Source organism: Anomaloglossus baeobatrachus, chromosome 5 (genome assembly GCF_048569485.1).
Source record: "Anomaloglossus baeobatrachus isolate aAnoBae1 chromosome 5, aAnoBae1.hap1, whole genome shotgun sequence".
Taxonomy (NCBI): Eukaryota; Metazoa; Chordata; class Amphibia; order Anura; family Aromobatidae; genus Anomaloglossus; species Anomaloglossus baeobatrachus.
The window spans coordinates 522,873,564-522,892,445 of record NC_134357.1 but is presented as its reverse complement, the minus strand read 5'-3'; the positions used below and the strand labels follow the sequence as shown (position 1 = coordinate 522,892,445).

The following is an 18,882-nucleotide window of genomic DNA, read 5'->3' as shown; positions in this document are numbered from 1 at the left end:
GCAAATCTTTTACACATAAAAAACCCCATTCATTTTAGTATCTTTTTTTTTCAGTACCGGTCATGCGGACATACGGATGGTCATACGGATTATGTCCAAAACGGATCATGCAAAACGTGTTTTTTTTTTTTTTTTTTAAGATGGATGTGTAAATGAGGCCTGAGTTGGTAAACTGCAGTATCACGCCCAGCGCAACCACAAAGCACCCAGCGCGTCCACAAGGCGCCGAGAGCGTCCACAAGGCGCCCAGCACATCGACAAGCCAGGAAGCACATCCACAAGCCAGGAAGCACATCCACAAGCCAGGAAGCACATCCACAAGCCAGGAAGCTCGCTCGCGCGCGCGCCCGCTAGCCGGGAAGCTCGCTCGCGCGCCCGCTAGCCGGGAAGCTCGCTCGCGCGCCCCGCTAGCCGGGAAGCTCGCTCGCGCGCCCGCTAGCCGGGAAGCTCGCTCGCGCGCCCACATTTACAAGACGGCCAAGGCATCCACAAGCCACCCAGGGCATCCACAAGCCACCCAGGGCATCCACAAGGCGCCCAGGGCATCCACAAGCCACCCAGGGCATCCACAAGGCGCCCAGGGCATCCACAAGGCGCCCAGGGCATCCACAAGCCACCCAGGGCATCCACAAGCCACCCAGGGCATCCACAAGGCGCCCAGGGCATCCACAAGTTACCCAGGGCATCCACAAGGCGCCCAGGGCATCCACAAGGCGCCCAGGGCATCCACAAAGAGCCCAGGGCATCCACAAGGCGCCCAAGGCATCCACAAGCCGGCAAGCGCGTCCACAAGACGCCGAGCGCGTGAAGAAGGCGGTAAGCGCGTCCACAAGGCGGCAAGCGCGTGCACAAGCCGGCAAGCGCGTGCACAAGCCGGCAAGCGCGTCCACAAGGCAGGAGAAGACGGATGTGTGAAGGAGGCCGGAGTTGGGAAACTGCTGTATCACGCCAACCAGCGCGTCCACAAGCCAGCCAGCGCGTTCTCAGCTGGGAAGACGGCTGATTGGTCACTACAGAAGTTCTTTATCAACATAAACCACGCCCACTTACAGTGATTGGTCTGTATGTAGCACGGGAGGGAGGGACGTGTTGGTGCCATGTTGAAAACGCTGTGTGGTGGCGCTGGGCGGTTAGTCGCGCTCGGCGCTGTGAGCGGCAGGAGAGTCATGGTGAGTACGCGTATGGGGCTGTTCCCGTTATACCCGCCGGTGTAGTGCGGCTGGCGAGTTCTCCCGTTGGTCAGCGCATGGTGAGGCGGCTGTATGTGCCGTGTGAGCTCGGGCCTGCCATACCTGTACCGTACGTCCCCCTCCCGGGGCGCTCAGGGCCCGCTTATGAGATTACAGAGCACCAAGGGCAAGGTCCGAGGTGAGTGTTATCCGCTTACCAGCTCTGTCCTCCCCCTCCCTGGCTAATGGCGTAGCTTCCTACAGCAGCCCATTAAATAGGGGGTCGTGTATGGAGTTATATAGGGTCTGTCTACATTTCTGGGGGGCTGGGTGCTGCACTAATACCCTAATGTGAACAGTGTCCTGCACCCTCCTTCGTCATGTGGCCTATTGTAATAGAGGGAGAGTCAGCAGACCTATTGCTATGTAATCTGAGCAGCATAATGCAGGGTCACTTGTGAGGTGTCGTTACAATTAGAGCTGGGTGGGCGCACAGGTAACTAAGGCTAGTTTCTCACTTGCGTTGGACGGGATCCGTAGTGTTGTGTAACGGATGCACCGGATGCTACGGATCGTACAAAATAACGCAATCCGTTATAGGTTTTTTTTTTTGTTTTTTTTTCCTTGACTTTACACATCTGGGCATGCGCAGTTGTGTAAAGACGGATGCGTTAACTGAATCCGTCAAATGATGGATTCTAACGGAATCCGCCACCATAGGCGTCCATTATAAAAACCACGGACGCTGACTGAATCCTGCAGGTTGCGTTTTTTTGAAGTGCAGAAAAACGCTACATGCAGCGTTCCATCCGCCTGATGGTCAGCGTCAAAGCAACTGATGTGCCGCAGGGCGGATGCAATGCAAGATCATCCGTTGTTATCCGTAGCTAATAGAAGTCTGAGGCATATAACTGTTTCCTGCAATGGTTACTGTAATTCCTCAAGGCTGCGGATGGCAACGGAAGCCGTCCAACGCAAGTGTGAAAGTAGCCCAACTGAGGCTAGTTTCACACTTGTGTTGGGTTGAATCCGCTGGGTCTCCGTTCCTGCGTCGTTTTGACGCATCCGTTATTTTTGTGTTGTCATTGGATGCAAAGGGTCCGTTATTTAACAGGAATCCGTTAGCTGATTCCTGTGAAATAACGGACCCGTTGTATCCGTTAGGCGTATGTCTAATGGAATGGGTCAGCTCCGTGTTTTTTTTTTTTTTTTTTTTTTTTTTTTTTTTCAATCTTGGCATGCTCAGTAGAAATTAATGGAATCCAGTGGCGGATTCCATTGTAAAGCACTTTGCAACGGAATCTGCCACCATAGGGATCCATAATAACTATTGACAGCTGATTCTGCTGTTTTCCAAAACGGCAGATTGCAACTGAAGGAAAACAACGCAAGTGTGAAAGTACCCTTAGGTCGATGGATACCTGCTTGTTTTAATAAAAACCTGATATGGTTTGGCATCTGGTACCCATATAAGTCTATGGGGACCAGAATCCAGAGATTAAAAATGTTGGCAAATGGGATAAGTGGGTAGGAGCGCACGTGGTGTAATCATTGAAGATCTGTCATGGTGGCTTCCATGGTCACGCATTCCCTTCTGGAGCCGACAGTTAACCCTCATTGAATATTCACTGCTTTCCCCGCCCACTGACGTGTGTAATTGGTTGCAGTTAGACGTGTCCCAATCCTGAGTGGTAGTGTGTCAGCTGACTGCATCCAATCACAGGCACCAGGATGGCCGGTGGGTGAGGAAAGCAGCGCAAATGTCTGTGGGTTAGTATGGTGGTATAAAAATAAATAAATAAAACAATTGTCTTAGGATCCCCGTATTCTGAGACCAGCACAGATAAAGTCTGTGGGTGCAGCCCCCAGCTGTCTAGCTTTATCATGGCTGTGTATCAAAATAAGGCGGGAGTCACACTTGAGTCTCGCATCGTATCACCCGCCACGGCCTGACGCTTTCCGGAGACGAGCATCTCATTGAAATACATGCAGCTGACCTGCACCTGCCAGTGTGCGACTGTGCCGGGTGATGCAGTGCGAGAGTCTGGCAAGTCCCTCGCAAGTGTTACTACGGGCTAAGAGGAACTGCATGCGACATTTTTAAAAAAAAATTTATTTAAGTCAATAATTAAAAAAACTGACGTGCGGTCCCTCTGATATTGATACCCAGCCAAGATAGCCAGACAGCTGGGGCTGGTATTCTCAGGCTGGGGAGGTCCAGCCTAAAATATCAGCCTCCAGCCGCCCGTAATTGTTGTATCCATTGATGTGGCAAGCCCGGTGCTTAACCCGGCTCTTCATGTTGCCCTGGTGCAGTGGCAATCTGAGTACTAAGGAGTTAATAGCAGCCACCAAGTCTTGGATTAGTAATGGCAGTGTCTGAGACCTCCCCCCCCCCCCCCCCCCCCCCCATCACTAATCTGTAAGTGAAAGTAAATAAACATGAGAAAAACCCTTTTTGGAATAAAATGCAAACAACCCTTTCACTAAGGCTATGTGCGTATTTGCATGCAGTTACGCTGCGATCTGCACCGCACCGTAACTGCATGCGTCCTGCTTCCCCAGCACAATCTGTGGAGATTGTGCAGGAGCCGTGCGCACGTGGCGTATTAGAGCGCAGCGCTTCGGCTGCTGCCAGAAGTGCGTGTTCTAAGAAGTGACATGTCACTACTTTCTTGGGCTCTGCATGAAGTCCCTGCTCTGTCTATGGGAGGGGTTACATGCAGAGCGCGTGGAATCGGCTTTTGTTTCTGCAGCGATTTAAAGAGCACACGTGTGCTTCAAAATCGCTGCAGAAATTTCTTTCTGCAGGGCCAGTACGCAACGTGCGCACATAGCCTAACCCCAAAACACCCCTGCAGAGCTGATGTAATCCACACAGCGATTCAGCTCTGCTACATCTGAACCTCACAGCGTGCAATCAATCAACATGACTGGCCTGCTGTGAGCTCCAGAGAATCGATGAGCCGCAGCAATCAGTGGTGACGTCACTCAGGTTAGTTGCGGTCACAGCTGGAGTACGCCACCTGTAACCTACCTAAGAGTACCTCTGACCTCATTACTCTGAACTCTCCTGGCAAATAAACAGTGGTGTGGGTGCTTCCCCCCCCCCCCCCCCTCTTTTATGTCGGCAGCTATGCGCAAGTGGAACCGTACCCTAAAGATCCCTTTATTTATGCTACTAGATGCAGGGATTATCAATATGCACCCAGAACTGCTCGTGGTTTCAGGTGCATACTGCACCTGACAGGTTCCCTTTAATTTCTTTATGTATTTGTTTTCTTAATTGCGTTTTCTGGGTTATAAATTTTCCTAATTCTTTACTTGTCCTGTGTCAAGCCTCTGCTCCCAGTGTCTATTATTGTCTGCAGTCTTCATTAGTGGCTGTATACTGCTCCTGTTGTCTACTTGGGTAGAGCCCCTGAGCTCAGTGATTGCAGCCAGACAATAAGGCTGGGGCCACACAGGGGACTACTGTGATCCTCGCATGACTCTGCTCACGCTGGCAGCACAGCAGGAGCAGAGTGTCACTGCGACTGAGGTCCAATCATGCGATCGGAACTCAGCTGCGAGGGGCAGGCTGGCTCTGAGGGGAGGGAGGGATTTATCTCCCTCTCTCCTCCGTAGCCAGCTATTGCCATTCTCACCTTGCACTCGCGGTACACCGATGTATTGCGAGTGCAGTGCGATCTTTCTCTCGCCCCATTCTTTTGAATGGGTGCAAGAGAATAGTCTCACATTTCTGTTGCAGCATGCTGCGACTGTTTTCTCGCTCCGGTTAGGGATGAGAAAATAATCGCTCATTGGGTGCTGGCACACAGGGTAATATTGGCCCGAGTGGAATGCAATGTTTTATCGCATTCTAATCGCTCTGATTTTCATGCCGTGTCTTAGTCCTTACACTGGGAGCAGTGGTAAAGGCTCGGCGTTGGACTCTGGAAGGTTGCATAAAGCACAACCTTGGAACAGGGTTTGTATGTATGTATGATCCCTTTTACGTCTTCATCAATTTCTGTATTACTGGGGAGATTGATCATTAAAAACAATAATTCTGAATTCTTAAACTACAGCCTCTAACGTTATGTAATATGATGTGGGATTTGTTTGCTTGTATTGCAGTGTGCTCAGGTGGACGACTGGAAAACTGCTAAAAGTATCTATGAATTCTCTGCTACAGACATCGATGGCAATGCAGTGTCCCTGGAGAAGTACAGGTACCTTTCACAGCTGGTTTTTCCCTTGTGGCTGCTGGCGGATGTGCCGAGACTTCCATTGGTCTAATCCAGAGCTGGTGATTTAGCTGTCACTTGTTCTAGGAACAATGGTGCTCTTGTCACGGAAATAACTATGTAACTTCTTTTTCACAGGGGCTTTGTCTGCGTCATTGTAAACGTAGCATCGAAATGAGGAAAAACTCCTGTAAACTACACTCAGCTTGTTAACCTTCACGCCAAATATGCTGAGAGGGGTTTACGCATCCTTGGGTTTCCTTGCAACCAGTTTGGGAAACAGGTACTGGCTCTTAATACATTGTATGGCAAAAACCTTGTTTTAGAAGAGAGCATATAGTAAAGCACTGCAGGAAATGGCTTTTCTAGCTCCATTGCATGAGTGTAAGTGTACATAAAGCATGGGTTCATACACTTATAAATGTCCACTTTCTCCCACCATTTGTCTTATGTCTGCATTGCTGTGCACAAGACCTACAGTTGAAACCAGATGTTTCCATACATGCTCTAAAAAGACACATCTACATGTTTGTTTTCTCTTTAGCTTTCATGAAATCACAAACCTTTCCTGTTTTTAGGTCAACTAAGAACAAAAAATATTTATATTTGCCAAATGCCAGAATGAGATAAAAAAAAAAAATAAAAAAAAAAGTCCGTGGAGCCTCTGTTGGGAGTCTCGACACAGAAACCAGCCAGATATCCCTCTGGGAAGGACCCAGCCAAGGGGTGGCTCTTTTTAGGAGACCACCATATTAAGTGGCCCTTTTAGTCAATATCCAACTCTTTGACAAGTTAAATATGTTTAATAATGAGAGAGAATGTTTTAAGGCATTTTATTACTTTCTGCAGTCATAAGTTTACATACACTAAGGCCCCTTTCACATTGCAATTCAGTGTCTGTCAGGGCATACATCCAAAATCCCACCCCTCCCCCCCACAGAACGTGTTTCGGACGTATGCGCCGACAGGGTCATTGAGTATAATGGAGCAGACAGAGCAAACATATGCTGTCTTGCACCATTTTCGGGTGTATACGCTTTCTGCAGGCGGATGCCCAGACGTAGTAGACTACGCTTTTTGCAGGCGGACACCTGAACGTATACACCCGAAAATGGTGAAAGACAGAGCATACGCTTGCTCTGTCTGCTCCATTATACTCAATGACCCTGTCGGCACATACATCCAAAACACGCTTTTTGGGGGGGAGGGGTGGGATTTTGGACGTATGCCCCGACGGAGCCGCTGAAACGCAATGTGAAAGGAGCCTATGCCGTTAAACAATATGGGACAGCCCCTATGATATGTCTTTGGAAGCTTCTGATAGGTTTATTGGTAACATCTGAGTTAGACACCTGTGGCTGTATTATAATGCACACCTGAAACACACTGCTTCTTTGTGTAGCATCATGGGAAAGTCAAAAGAAATCGGCCAAGATCTCAGGAAGAGATTTGCAGGTTTCCTGTCCAGTGACCAACCTGGTTGATGGACTGGAGTCCTGCAAATTGATCTACCCATCTTCACCTCCATTAGTACACATAAATGCTGGCTCTCAGCAATCTGGCTAGTCTGATTTGTGTTCACATGGTGCAGAAGAGAATCAGAAAACTGATGTTGGGAGAGAGCTGTGATCAGTAAGTATAAACATGTACAGTGTACACACAACTACTGCAATTGGGCTCAAATTTTCTTTAAGACTGCAATGCATTGGTCTCTAAGAGTAGGGAATAGGGCTCTCGGTGATTAGCTTTTGATTACTTAATATTGCTGTGAATAGTAGAACGATAAGGCCGGAGTTCCACTTGTGTATGACTCGTGCGAGTGTCTCATTGGTATCACCCGGCACGGCCACTCTCTGGACTTGACTGTGCTGCTACATGGAAATACATGCAGCCAACGCGCTCCTGTTAGTGTGGCCGTGTCTGGTGATACCGATGAGACTCGCACCAGTCACACACAAGTAGAACTCCGGCCTAAGACTCTGACCCAGAGCAGCTTGTCTACATAACCCTGACCTACAATGAGACTTTAAAACCCATTTTCTAGAAGCATAATAATGTGTAGATGCAAAATATTTCAAGGTAGCGTGACTTTTTTTATTTTTTTCTTTCTCTCTCCCCCCCCCCCCCCCCACCCCCTATGTAAGGAACCTGGGGATGAAGCTCAAATAAAAGACTTTGCTGCTTCCTACAAGGTGGAATTCGACATGTTTAGTAAGATCGATGTCAATGGAGATGGTGCCCATCCTCTTTGGAAATGGATGAAGGCGCAACCCAAGGGGAGGGGTACACTTGGGGAGTAAGTGTCCTTTGTCTTCAATGTGATGTAACTGAACATGTATAACAATATTGCGTAGGCTGAAGGTTGTGTTCTACAATTGTAATAGTTTGAACTATTTGCATCATCTCCCATTCTGTTAGGAAAAAATGTGGCTGAGGCTATTACAACACTTCCCATGAGTAGCTAAAAATGCTGGTGTCACAATTACAAACTGTAATAGATATATAAACTGAAACTGGCAATCACCTCCAAATAGAACAAAGTGTGAACCGGTGCAAGCCGCTGGGACTGCATAATACAGTTGCACTGTAAGCAACAAGACTATCCTGTTCTTACTGAGCATTCCTCCAATTAGTCAGTTAAAATGGACTAATGCTGCATTCTACCTACCAGTACATATTTAGGCTTTGGGGGGAATCCAGCAAAATCTGCATTTCCAAATGCCCACAATCTGGCTAAACCACAGTTGGCATCCACATGTGCAGCATTATTGTAGTGAGGGGAGCTCACTTAATGTACAGGGTGCAGGTTTCCAGAAGCACAATGTATTGGCACTACAATGTACTGGACACAAGGCCTTTTTTTTTTGCAATTTTTAACTCTGCAACATGCACTGCATTTGACTCAATTTGGTTTCCAGAACCTAAATCATCACCACACCTGTAGATGTATTCAGAGGGGTGTAATTTTTAAAATTGTGTCACTTGAGGGGATTTCTTCTGTTCTAGCACTTGGGAGCGCTGCAAATCGTGTACACTTAGTACTCTAGGAAAATCTGTGCTCCGAGAAAATCAGATTGCGATCCTTCCCTCCAGAGTCCTCTGGTGCGGCCAAACAGTACTGTACGGTCACGTGGGGTATTGCCACGTTCAGGAGAAATTGTGTAACACATAAGAGGCCCTTTTAACCTATTTCCCTTTGTGAAAATTGGAAATCATAAAACATTTTAGTGGATGTAAAAATCTGCTGAGTTTTGGGGTGCCAGTTAATCCTAATTAACAAGAGCTACTGGATCTTTAAAAGAAGATTTATTACAAATAGGGTATTTACAGTGACATACTAAAGGCCCCGTCACACTAAGCAACATCGCTAGCAACATCGCTGCTAACGAACAACTTTTGTGATGTTGCTAGCGATGTTGCTGTGTGTGACATCCAGCAACAACCTGGCCCCTGCTGTGAGGTCGTTGGTTGTTGCTGAATGTCTTGGGCCATTTTTTAGTTGTTGCTGTCCCGCTGTGAAGCACAGATCGCTGTGTGTGACAGCGAGACAGCAACAACTAAATGTGCAGGCAGCAGGAGCCGGCTTCTGCGGAGGCTGGTAACCAATGTAAACATCGGGTAACCAAGAAGCCCTGTCCTTGGTTACCCGATATTTACCTTCGTTACCAGCCTCCGCCACTCTCACTGTCAGTGCCGGCTCCTGCTCTGTGCACATGTAGCTGCAGGACACATCGGGTTAATTAACCCGATGTGTGCTGTAACTAGGAGAGCAGGGAGCCACGCTCAGTGTGCGCTGCTCCCTGTTCTCTGCATGTGTAGCTCCGTGCGCTGGTAACAAAGGTAAATATCGGGTTGGTTACCCAATATTTACCTTAGTTACAAAGCGCAGCATCTTCCACGCGGGGCTGGTTGCTGGTGAGCTCACCAGCAACTCGTGTAGCGACGCTCCAGTGATCCCTGCCACGTCAGGTTGCTGGTGGGATCGCTGGAGCGTCGCAGTGACATCTCACCAGCAACCTCCTAGCAACTTACCAGCGATCCCTATCGTTGTTGGGATCGCTGGTAAGTTGCTTAGTGTGACTGGACCTTTAGGGAAAAGGTAATAGAGGGTGGTGGAAGATGGGAAGTGGGTAGACTGAATAGCTTGGTATGCTACCTTATATCAGACACACAATCAAACCTGGCCTTGCAGTGCCCATCACTGTAACACCTCCACATGGTACCATCCAGTCACGTCAGTCTTTTGAGTTGTCCAGGAACGTGCATATGGCTGCTGATGTCAACGCTCTCCTGAAGTTGGCTCTAAGGTCAGTTTAACGGATCAAGAGTATTGACAAACCTGTGGATAATATCTTGGTATACAGCAAAGGTCTTTCATATCACAAAGCCTGAGGACAGGTTTACACTCAGATTGGAGGCTTGATGTCCATCTCCAGAACAATGGCGTGTATTCCACTTGAATATGGGATTGTTTACCAATGTATATTTTACTAGGCCATAAACAGGACATTCAATTCATGAATACCACAAGAGTTGTGTATCTTCTAAGAGGCTAAAGGCACCCCATTCAATTCACATGAAGGTGCAACCTTTATCCTGTTGATGGAACAAAGGTCAGATCATCACAGAACACACAATGGCCTTCTTGCCTCACAGGCTGTGAAACTCCTCACTGCACATGGCCGATTCCTTTGATGTAAAGTCCTGGTAATATTGGTAGCTCGTATGTATGTCCAGTGATTCCTTATGATGCATACATTGTCCATGTTGGCTTCCAACAGTGGTAAAATGTAATTAATTTTTGTTCAACCCCCCCCCCCCCCAAGGTATAAACTTGACAGACCTGTAGTGTCAATATGCTCATTGAGGGCTACAGTTTGTAAAATAGGGACAATTGTGGGGGATTTCTGCTGTTCTTGTACCTCCGGGCTCTGCCAATGTTATATGGAACCCACAAACCATTCCAACTAAATCTGCACTCCTTCCCTTTGTTTTGTTTATATAAAGCAGTAGACTAAAATAGCCATTAATGTTAAATCTAAAACAAAGTGCCAGTGCTCAATTATAAAGTGCATGAATATAATTTTTTTTGGGGTTTTTTTTGTCTTCTCTTTTTGGAGAGATTAGTCTCAACAGGAAAAAAAAGACCCAGAAATCGTCCACACTATAGGGAAACAGTGGCTAATTTGAACTCTCACCCTATGCTTTCTTCTGCTCTATCAAGAGCAGCACCCAAGTACAGAATCTGTACCTCTATAAATAACCCTCCCAACACATTTCTTCGTTAATAGTGAGTATTCATCAGGGGAGAAACAAGTGGTCTAATCCTGCAGTGGCAGAATTGAAAGAAAAAAAGTCTGCGAACAGAATGGTGGGCGTAGGAAGGGTTAGGGCTGTCACACATCCGGCTTTTCTCCAGATTGGCGGATGTCGCACTCCAGTACAGTGTATACAGTACAAAGGCAGCGCGACAAGCTCTGGTCATATGTGACCGAAGCATGTAACCTGGAAGTTTTCGCACTGCCTTTGTACTGTCACTGGAGTGCAGCGGATACACCAATCCGGCGAAAAGCCGGATGTGTGAAACGGCCCTTACTGATGCACTGGGACAGACTCTGTACTTGGGTGCTGCCCTTGTTAGGGTGGAAGAAAATGCATGGGGCATGACAATTCAAATTAGACTTTTTTTTTTTTTTTTTTTTTTTTTTTATTGTGTAGTCTCTCCAATTTTGATGCCCAGCCATGATAAAGTCTGACAGCTGGGGGCTGGTATTCTTAGGCTGCGGAGACATGTGCTTATTGCAGCGCGCCCCCCCACACTAAAAAAACATATGGCAGCCTGGAATTTCTGCAGCCATTGGATTGACTATGCTGACACTTTTTAAACAGCACTTCCTGCTGATTTGCCCTGATGTGGTTGAAATCGGGCAGTAAGGGGTTAATGTCAGCTCACAACTGCCACTAAGCACTAGAGTAGTACTGGGTGGTCTGTGACCCCCACCCACCCCCTCCCCTTACTAAGCGAAAATAAATAAGCACACAGAAATTCCTTTATGTGAAATAAGACAAAAAAGCACCCTTCACCACTTTAAGGCTATGTGCGCACTTACCGGATTTTGCCGTGGATTTTCCGTGGATTTGCTGCATGTTTCGCTGCAGAAAATGTTCATAACATCTCTGCAGTGAATCACCAGCAAATCCTATGGAGAAAAAAAAATCCTGTGCGCACTGGGCGGAATTTGACAGCTGCATGTTTTGCTGCAGGAATCCCGCAGCAAAAACAAGTGCATGTCACTTCTTTTCCGCCCCTCTCTGCGGGATTTCACTCCATTGACTCCAATGTTAATCATGAAATCCCGCAGGGAATAACGCAGGCAGCAAATTCTGTGCGGTTCACTGCGTTTTCCTGCGTTATTCCTTGCGGTATTTCGCGGTTTACCTCCGGTAATGTGCATCGCCTGTCTGCGGTTTTGCAGGGAAGTGATGTCATTACAGGAAGAGGAAGCCGTGCAGAGTAAAAACACACATCACAGATCACACACACACAGACACATAGAACACAGACACATAGAACACACATAGAAAGAAAACGGAAATATAGAAAACAAAGCACGTGGGCTCCGCTGCATATTTACCTTCCAGCCGAGGTAAGCACACAGCAGCGGCCCGGTATTCTCAGGCTGGGGAGGGAGAGGGGCAGGGATAATGTCCCCCGCCTCACTCCCCCCTCCCGCAGCCGAGAATATCAGCCGCAGCTGCCCCGGCACTGTCGCATGCATTATGCGGCAGGACCGGCGTGTCCTCGGCTCTTCTTGCCACCGTGTAGCAGTGGTGGCAAGGTAATACAAGGGGTTAATGGTGGTGGGGGACCACCGCCACTAACTCCAGGCTTGATCATGGCAGCGTCTATGTGACAGCTGACATGATCAACCCGTAAGTAAAGTGAAAAAAACACACACCGAAAAATCCTTTATTTTAAAAAAAACCAACAAGCCTCGTTCACCATTTTATTAACCCCTCCCGCACCAAAGCTCCGGCGTAATCCACAGGTCCGACGTCCTGCGCTGCTTCCAGCCGCGACTGTCAGACACAGCGCTGAATGAAAGCAGCAGACAGCAGAGGTAATTACCGGTCATTTCCCATGGCCGGTAATGTGAACTCACTGCCGACCGTGGGAAATGCAGCGATCTGTCCTCTATCTATCTATCCCTCTATCTATTCTTCTGTCTATCTACTATCTCAGAATTAAATGTGTTTTTTTTTTTTTTTTTTTTTCTTCAATGTGCTTTATTGCATTGAATGCAATAAAGCACATCCCAACCCGCACGCGGCAAAACTGCGGCAATACCGTGAATAATACCGCGGTAAAACCGCGGCAAACCGCATGCGGTTTTCGGGTGCGGTTTCCTGCGGTTTTTTACCGCGGGTGCGGTAATCTTTGAGAGGATGCGGAATTTTCTCAAGAAAATTCCATTTCCCAGTGCGCACATAGCCTAAGGCTGGGGCAGTACAGCAGAGCAAAGTGTCATGTGAGTGTCCCTGCGACTGGTCCGTTCGTGCGAGCGGGCCAGCACGGAGGAGGGGAGGGAGGGATTTATCTCTCTCTCTCCTCCATAGCAGACTATTGCCATTCTCGCTGTGTGTGTGTTTTATTGCACCCAACTCACACTGTTTTCTCGCTGTGTGGCGTAGGCCTAACTCCAAAAAAAAAAAACGCCTCTACAGGTCTGACGTAATCCACAAGGTCCCATGATAATTCCAGCTCTGCTACATCTGAACGCACAGTGTGGCCATAGAACAATGACTGCCTGCTGTGAGCCTTTAGGCCTCTTTCACACGTTCGTGAAAAACCACGCACGTTTTTCACGGACGTGTCGGGTGCGTTTTGCCCTCCGTGACCCGTTTATTGCCTACGTGTGTTTTCCGTGTTATCCGTGATAACACGGAAAAACGGGAACTTTCAACTCACCTGTCCCTGGCGTCTGTCCGTGGTGCTGATCTTCGATCTCCGGTCCTGCCGACTCCATGCTGCTTCCGGCCGCAGGGAAGTGAATATTCAATTAGCATAATGAGCGGTGGTCAGAAGCAAGTGACAGCAGCGGCAGAGACTGCAGGGCAGAAGGAGAGTAGAGGTTTGTGTGGGTTTTTTCTTTCTCACACGTCTTCTCTCCTGTGCATGTCACACGGAACACATTCGTGCTACATGTGACACATTTGTGTTCCGTGTGACACCCGTGATGCCGGAGATTAAACGGATATGGCGTGAGAAACAGACACACGTTCCGTGCGCAAATACTTGCGTGTGTCCAAAACCATAGGAATACCTAGGTCTACGTGTCTCCGGTATGTGAGAACTGCCAAACATGTACTGGAGGCACGTACGTGTGAAAGGCCTTAGGCGGAGACTGATTAGCCGTGTGATCAGCAGTGATGTTAAACAGGTGATTTGCGGTCACAGCTAGAGGTTCCCATGGTCCTCCGTGAGACACCCTTTGCATGGAGAGTATTCTGTCAGTGTTGGCTCACTATTGCTGATTTGAGCGGACAGCATAGTGGGCTGTCATTGTGCACAGCATGTAGAGACTAGCCCAACCCCTGAAACAAGTCAGTGCGTCCTCATTTCAGGGGAGGGGCAGAGGCTGCAGCAAGGCCCAGATCTTTTTGAATCCCAGTGCATACTGTCATAAAGTGGGGAGGGGGGATTAGTGTAAGTGAGATTTTTATAAAACTACATTAAATAGGCTATTGCACTAAATGGATGGGATTTGGTGTGAATACTTGCCTTCAGACCACCCCTTTAATGATACCAAATGACATACAGCATCCCATGAGTCGGTCATGTCCATATCTTCTAGCAGAAGCAAGTTCAATTAATTCATAGTTGTGTTTGCTTAATATTTAACACAAGTATAAAATGTTTGGTTCCAAAGTGCAAATACTTTTCAGTGTTGCATAGTTTCTATTAAAATATAAAATCTATTATTGCTGCTGGGTTGTGAGCTGGCAAACTCCTTTTGCACTTTTGTACTTTACTACTTTTTAATGAGTTCCAGGCAACATCTTTTACATAGTTTTGTAGTAGGATTTATTAGTGATGAAAATTGTAACTTTAAGGGTAAATCCGGCCGTTCAATTCGACAGTTCTTGAGATTGAGTGGGGGATAGAGTTGAGCGAGTATCTAACCATTTGTACTCGCTATACTCCTAACGAGTGCTGTCTAATACTCATATTCATTTCGAATAGTGTGCATTGCAAGTAAATGGGGAATACTCGCAATGTAATGAGTAACCTGAATTCCGCACTATTCGCCACTCGCGCAGAATTCGGGTTACTCTTTAGTTTACGAGTTTTTTTTTTGTTTTTTTTTTTTTCCCCATTGACTTACATTGCACGTGCTATTCAGCATGAATACGGGAGTTTTAGACTGTTCGTACTCTCTGTACTCCTAAATGAGTACTGTGAGGTACTCTCTCAACTCTAGTGGTGGATAATCTGTGCAAGCCATGTGAGGTATATCTACTAACTTTGTATTTCATGTTTGTCACCCACTCTAGTGCCATTAAGTGGAATTTCACTAAGGTAAGGCCCTAACAGAATGATGAAATTTATTTCCACTTTCTGCTTCTTTCTGATGTATCAATTTATTTCTTTTGTTAGTTCCTCATTAACAGGGAGGGTCAAGTGGTCAAAAGATTCAGCCCGATGGATGATCCAGTTGTAAGTTTGTGTCAAACAAATATTGGATTGGGTAATAAACTGATTTTATTGAATCTGAACGTCTATGCATCTTCTCCTCCTAGGTCATAGAAAAAGATCTTCCAGATTTTCTTTAAGATGTTCCATGCTCAGAGGGGCTGACAGATGACTGGAGTCTTCATTCTTGATAATGATGGTATGCTTCAAAACCGTGAGGGGGAGGCAGACCGGAAGGTGTTATGGCGTGCACCCGTGGAAGAAGACTGTACTTCGCTGACAGCACCTGAGCAGTGGATTTAGAGATCATGCAACTTGTACAAATAAACTGAATTGTAAACCACCTGTCTCAGTTTAATGTTATGTTGAGAGAATAGAACAAGATATTGGCTACTTCTGCAACAAATAAACCCAGGCTAACTTCACATCCAAAATTACAAGCTATTTTGGGTTATGGTTTGAGGGGTCATTGGTTCTCCTGATATTACAATGTCTCTTACCTTGTGTGCAGGGCATTGCAGCTTGGATATCTACGGTTCTGAGCACTAGCCACTAACTCGGAGGTAAAACCTGGCAATATCAGGAGACCTATAAAGGTAGAAATTGAGTGAAGGAATGGCATCTTCCAAGGAGCGATGAGTAAAAATCAATCTCTATTCAAAGCAATTTAAAAAACTAAACTGCAGCATGTGAACACCTGACATTTCTGGCGCACAAAAAGACCACCTTAGTCATAGGAATGACTACTTACATATGACTTAGGCTTGTTTCACACGTCAGTGGGAAAAAAGACGTTCTTCACTGACTTGTAAAACACGCACATGTCCCTCTGTGATTCACGGCACACGTGGGTTGTCAATGTGCAATACATGATCAGTTAACCGTGATTGCACATGGACTTTGGCTATGTGCGCACGTTGCATACAGTTCACTGCAGAAATTTCTGCAGCGATCTGAAGAGCACATGTGCGCTTTAAATCGCTGCAGAAATGTCCGTAGTGAAGCCGATTCCATGCGCTCTACCTGCAGCTCCTCCCATAGACAGAGCAGGAGCTGCCGGCAAAGCGCACGGAAGAAGTGACATGTCACTACTTAAGCGCTGCGCTCTAAAACGCCACGTGCGCACGGCCCCTGCACAATCTCCATAGACTGTGCAGGGGACGCAGGACGCATGCAGTTACGCTGCGCTACAAAGCGCAGCGTAACTGCATGTATTTACGCAACGTGCGCACATAGCCTTATGCTCACCTGCCCCGTTCCTGCTGTCTATGGTGCTGAAGTCTCCAGCGCTGTAGCGTCTGGCCACTGCTCTCTGCAGCTACTTCCGGGTTGGCTCTGGCTGCATTTATGAATATTGATGAGCCAGCCAGGAAGCTGCAGAGCACAGGCTGCAGAGCGTTGCTGGAGACAGTTTGTTTGAAAATTTGTTTTAAATGTCCATTTTGTTTTGTTTGTTTTTGTTTTTTTTTTTTTTTTTTTTTTTTTTTTTTTTTTCTTGTGTTTGTTTCACAGATCACACCATAGTGTGGGACATCAGTGATGCCGGGAAAAAACTGACATGTCTCCGTGCAGCAATCATGGACACGCGTGTACGCTGCACAGACACGGTCAGTGAACAATCGCTGATGTGTGCGCAGACCCGTTGATTATAATGGGTCTGCATATGTCAGTTATTCTGGTATGTATAAAAAAAAGCACATACGTACCAGAATCACTGATGTCTGAAATGGGCCTTAGGCCCCTTTCACACGTCAGTGATTCTGGTACGTTTGTGCTTATGGTTTTTTTTTTTTTTTAAAAAAAAAAACCAGAATCACTGACATACGCAGACCCATTATAATGAATGGGTCTGCTCACACGTCAGTGAATTTTCACTGCACGTGTCTCCGTGCGGCGTACCCGCGTGTGCGTGATTGCCGCACGGAGACATGTCCATTTTTTTTTTTTTTTTCTGGCATCACTGATGTTCCACAGACCACGCAGTGGTGTGTTCCGTGAAACACGTGCCAGAAAAACGTGCATTTAAAATAAACATTTTAACTCACCCGGCGTCCAGCGATGTCCTGTGCAGCCTGCTGCTTCTTTTTTTTTTTTTTAAATCAGGTTCATTTTTATTTAACATCAAAATTATACAACACATAAAATAATTCCCTCCATAGAAATATCACAGAAAGGGAAAAAACCTTTAGTCAATAAGAAAAACCACACAAATAACATAATAAACAATGCACCCGCAGTCCACGTCTCATTTCAATATGGGTCTCAAAGTGCATATTATTTCCCAATATATTCTCCATAGTATAGCTTACCCAGCATCATTATGACATTATATATATATATACACGCACGCACGCACACACACATATACATGCACACACCTTCCAGCAGTACGCATATCACCCTATTTGAAGAAATTTGTTAACCGGTCAGAAGGAGAAGGACCTGGTCGCTCGCACTGTCCTGCAGTAACGCCGAGGAGGGAAGGCCTGGGGTATCCAACCATGCCCCCCAGATCTTATAGAACTTTTTCAATGCATTTCTTTTAAGGTATACTCCTCTCTCCAGTCGAAGTATAGCGTTTACTCTTTCCCTAAAATCCCCGATGACCGGAGGCGCTGGGTCCAACCAGTGGTAGGCCAACAGTTTCCTAGCCTGGTACAAGAGACGTGTAATACCGACAATTACCGGCGAACTCAAGTCCACCCCCCCCCTCCAGTAGACCCAGGATACATATAATAGGTCTTGGCTGTAGACGGATATTGAAAACTTGTCTAACCAAATCTAGTACTGCCCTCCAGTAATCTTCAATGTTCCCACAGGACCACATCATATGCATCAGATTCGCACCTTCCTGTCCGCACCTAGGACACAGATCATCCATCCTAACTCCCATCTTATGCAATAGACTAGGTGTCCTATATACTCTATGTAACAGGAATAGCTGTGACAGTCGTTGGCCTTCAGATACAGCAAGGCTTGGAGTCTGAGACAGGACCTCACCCCACTGTTCCTCTGTCATAGGGCCTAGGTCCCTCTCCCACTTCTCTCTAGCCTGCAAAGGGAATTTGTCGAGGTGTCTAGATAACATCACTGTATACAACCTAGAAATAATACCATAGGAGCGATCAGATGTCAACAATTCAGTAAGAGTGTGATTCCGCTCTATCCTAATGTCCATACGACGTGTCTGTGTCTCATAGGCATGACGGAGCTGCAGGTATTGGTAAAAGGAACTGTGCGGTATCCCAAACTCAGCTTGAAGCTGGTCAAATCTTTTAAGTATATTATTCTGAAGAATCTGAGACACCTGATGCACCCCCCTGCTCACCCACATTCTCCAACCCGGGAGTCTCTGCAGCTCCGCCAGTCCACGATTATGCCATAAGGGCCAGTACTAAGTCATTCCTGATATTCCCAGCAACTGCTTCCCTCTATCCCACACCTTGTACATCAATGATAATGTTGGATATAATGTTCCTCCTCTGGGTGAGTATCCTGCATCCAAAAAAGCCACTGGGTGTCCCCCATTCTGCAAGGCCCCTCACCAATTTGCCCCCAGCGTCATATGCCTCATCCTTTCCCCACCCCCTGAAGTGCTGCATCTGTGCCGCAACATAATAAACCCACGGGTTGGGGACTGCCAGACCCCCATCCTCCTTCCCTCTCTGCAGGGTCTCAAGGCGGATTCTAGCCTGCTGCTTTTGCCACAAGAGTTCCCGAAACAAAGTGTTGATTTTACGGAAAAATTTCCAGTGGATCCATATTGGGGCGTTGTGGAGAAGATACAGAA

The 18,882-nt window shown here is 46.9% G+C and overlaps 1 protein-coding gene across 1 annotated transcript; it reads left to right on the top strand.

Moving 5' to 3' along the window:
* The first annotated feature begins 1,061 nt into the window (after positions 1-1,061).
* On the top strand, positions 1,062-15,435 carry GPX4 (glutathione peroxidase 4). Its single transcript, XM_075350961.1, has 7 exons — positions 1,062-1,169; positions 5,289-5,383; positions 5,537-5,681; positions 7,543-7,694; positions 14,954-14,978; positions 15,057-15,116; positions 15,200-15,435. The coding sequence occupies exons 1-7, from the start codon at positions 1,098-1,100 to the stop codon at positions 15,230-15,232; spliced, it is 582 nt and encodes a 193-aa protein (XP_075207076.1). The 5' UTR covers positions 1,062-1,097; the 3' UTR covers positions 15,233-15,435.
* The last annotated feature ends 3,447 nt before the right edge of the window (positions 15,436-18,882 follow it).